Source organism: Ursus maritimus, unplaced genomic scaffold (assembly GCF_017311325.1).
Source record: "Ursus maritimus isolate PB19 unplaced genomic scaffold, ASM1731132v1 scaffold_7, whole genome shotgun sequence".
NCBI lineage: Eukaryota > Metazoa > Chordata > Mammalia > Carnivora > Ursidae > Ursus > Ursus maritimus.
Genome location: NW_024426885.1, coordinates 60,308,267 through 60,310,382, shown reverse-complemented (window position 1 = coordinate 60,310,382; position 2,116 = coordinate 60,308,267). Strand labels below are relative to the sequence as shown.

Here is a 2,116-nt window from a genome sequence, read left to right as displayed (position 1 = left end):
TATTATATTATTTCTAATAATAAAATATTGGGAAAAAAGAATTGTATCTCTTGAAATTCCTTTCAGTTCTCTGATTCTAAAATTATCATTCATTATTTCTTTCTTTAAATTAAGAAAGAAATGCTTTGGGATAAATATTTTTCCCTGAGGGTAGAAATATGTTAGGGCTATTCTACAAACTAAAAGTGCATAAGGAGTTTAATCACAGTATAATTAAGAGCTAGGGTTTTATGGAAATGCCAGTGAATTTTGCCACAAAAGAATAATGAGCTTCTTTCGTATGAAAGCAATATGATCTGTGGGACATTTTTTTTAAAGGAAGTGAGAACTGTGCATAAAAATGGTCAGCTTCATTAACATTGCAATTACAAATTTTTTTCTTTTGTCTTTATTTTCTGTTATGAAAGTAACCTAGACAAGGTACTGATTAAGCATGAAGTCAGGACTCAAGATATCCCATGTGTTTATTTTAGTTTGTTGGTATTAGTAACTTAAACTTAGCAGTGGAAAAGTTAGCAGTGCAAACCAATATCCAGGTCTCCTTTCCTTATTGGGAATACAGGACTACAGTTCCTAGGCTGCTTGGACCTAAGCAGAGCCGTATGATGGTTCTGGCCAAGAAAATTTGAATGGGAGTGATGTGTGACAGTGGAAAGAAAAGCCAACATGTTTCTTCCATTCTCTTCCCCTGTCTTAGCAGTCACAGAGGAGTCTGTGGGCTGAAATGACAGAAATGCAAGGTTAAAGCAGCCGTAATTATTTATTTGTTTGTTTGTTTTTTGGCAAGTAATTGTTTGATGTATTTGCCAGCAACTTAAAGCAGACATGAATGAACAGAAATACTTGGAGGATGACCCTGATTGAAGAACATTTCAACATATCCAGAGTCTAGTTAGAATACTATTGTACCATTTAATGTAAATAACTGTTCAGTGAAATTTCCATTTATTTTAATAATAAAACTCTTTTCTTTCTCATACATGAGTGAACTTATATTTTGCTTTAAAATTAATAGTCACAGTTGAATAAACAGTGGTTTATTTTTCTAATCAAGTGACTGACCTGCTGCATATTAAAGGCTCAACAAATGTTGCATCTTATTATTTTCGATGAACAACAAGAGATTCTATTTTGATTATTCCTGGTAAATAGTAATTTTTTTTCTCCACTCGTTTCCATTTGCCAAGCAGTTTAGCAGACGGACAGTTTAACACGGTGGTTTTTGCTTTCGGACGTTTCTATCAGATGAATTCTTATTTCCAGAGCAATAGCTCTTGGCATTTTCTTTAAAGTACATCCATCAGGACTTCTTTATCGTGGTTGACCAAGAGTCCTCCTTTGGCTGCCATGTCTTCGTTCTGCTGAATATGATATTCCTGAACTCTCATGGATATTCCTTGCATCATTAAAAAAAATATATATATTTTAAAAGATTTATTTATTTATTTTAGAGAGAGAGAGTGGGGGGGCAGAGGGAGAGGGAATCTTGAGCAGACTTCCCACTGAGCACAGAGACTAATGTGGGGCTCCATCTCACGACCCTGAGATCATGACCTGAGCCCAAACCAAGAGCCATGTGCTCAATCGACTGAGCCACCCAGATGCCCCTCATTTAAAAATATTTTTATAAGCAATGTTCTGAACAGGTGGTCTCATCAGATTTTACTTCTTTGTTGTGTGGTCTGTAACACAGTCCAAAAAGGAGGTTTCTGTAAATTTATCGTAGTCTCCAAGAATTTCCTTATATTGTTTTATCTGATCAGATCCTGGTATTTGTGCAGCCATATTCTTTTGGTACATTTATTAGCTACTCTTTCTGATGCATGAGTTTCCATTATGCTCTGGAAAAGCACTGTTCATCCTTTTCTTGAGTGTCTCCAGTGAGACTTGATGTCTTAAGCATGGGCTTTCCCATACAACACCAGTATGAGGCTGGGAAGCTGTACTGCCAGTTGAGTCTGGGGGTGGAAATTTAGGGTCAGGACAGGCACCAGGCAGCTGGATTGTGGAGAAACTAAAGCAGTCTGAATTGTTGAGTCCCTATATGGGGGCAGCTGCCATGGAGAGTTGCTAGGACCTAATGTGGTCTTTGCTTGAGTGTGAAATAACTTTCATC

The 2,116-nt window shown here is 36.7% G+C and overlaps 1 protein-coding gene across 1 annotated transcript; it reads right to left on the bottom strand.

The window, feature by feature from the left end:
- Nucleotides 1-1,286: 1,286 nt before the first annotated feature.
- LOC121101183 (mitochondrial import inner membrane translocase subunit Tim9-like) lies at nt 1,287-1,785 on the bottom strand. The gene is made up of 2 exons (XM_040623785.1): nt 1,667-1,785; nt 1,287-1,383 (listed from the first exon to the last, which is right to left on the bottom strand). The coding sequence occupies exons 1-2, from the start codon at nt 1,783-1,785 to the stop codon at nt 1,287-1,289; spliced, it is 216 nt and encodes a 71-aa protein (XP_040479719.1).
- Nucleotides 1,786-2,116: the final 331 nt, after the last annotated feature.

What these genes read in the sequence shown, in the direction of transcription:
- LOC121101183 (XM_040623785.1), bottom strand. Translation starts at nt 1,785, where the DNA reads ATGGCTGCACAAATACCAGGATCTGATCAGATAAAACAATATAAGGAA. An exon ending in ACAGACCACACAACAAAGAA is followed by an intron (nt 1,384 to 1,666) that starts GTAAAATCTGAT and finishes AATATCCATGAG; the next exon opens with AGTTCAGGAATATCATATTC.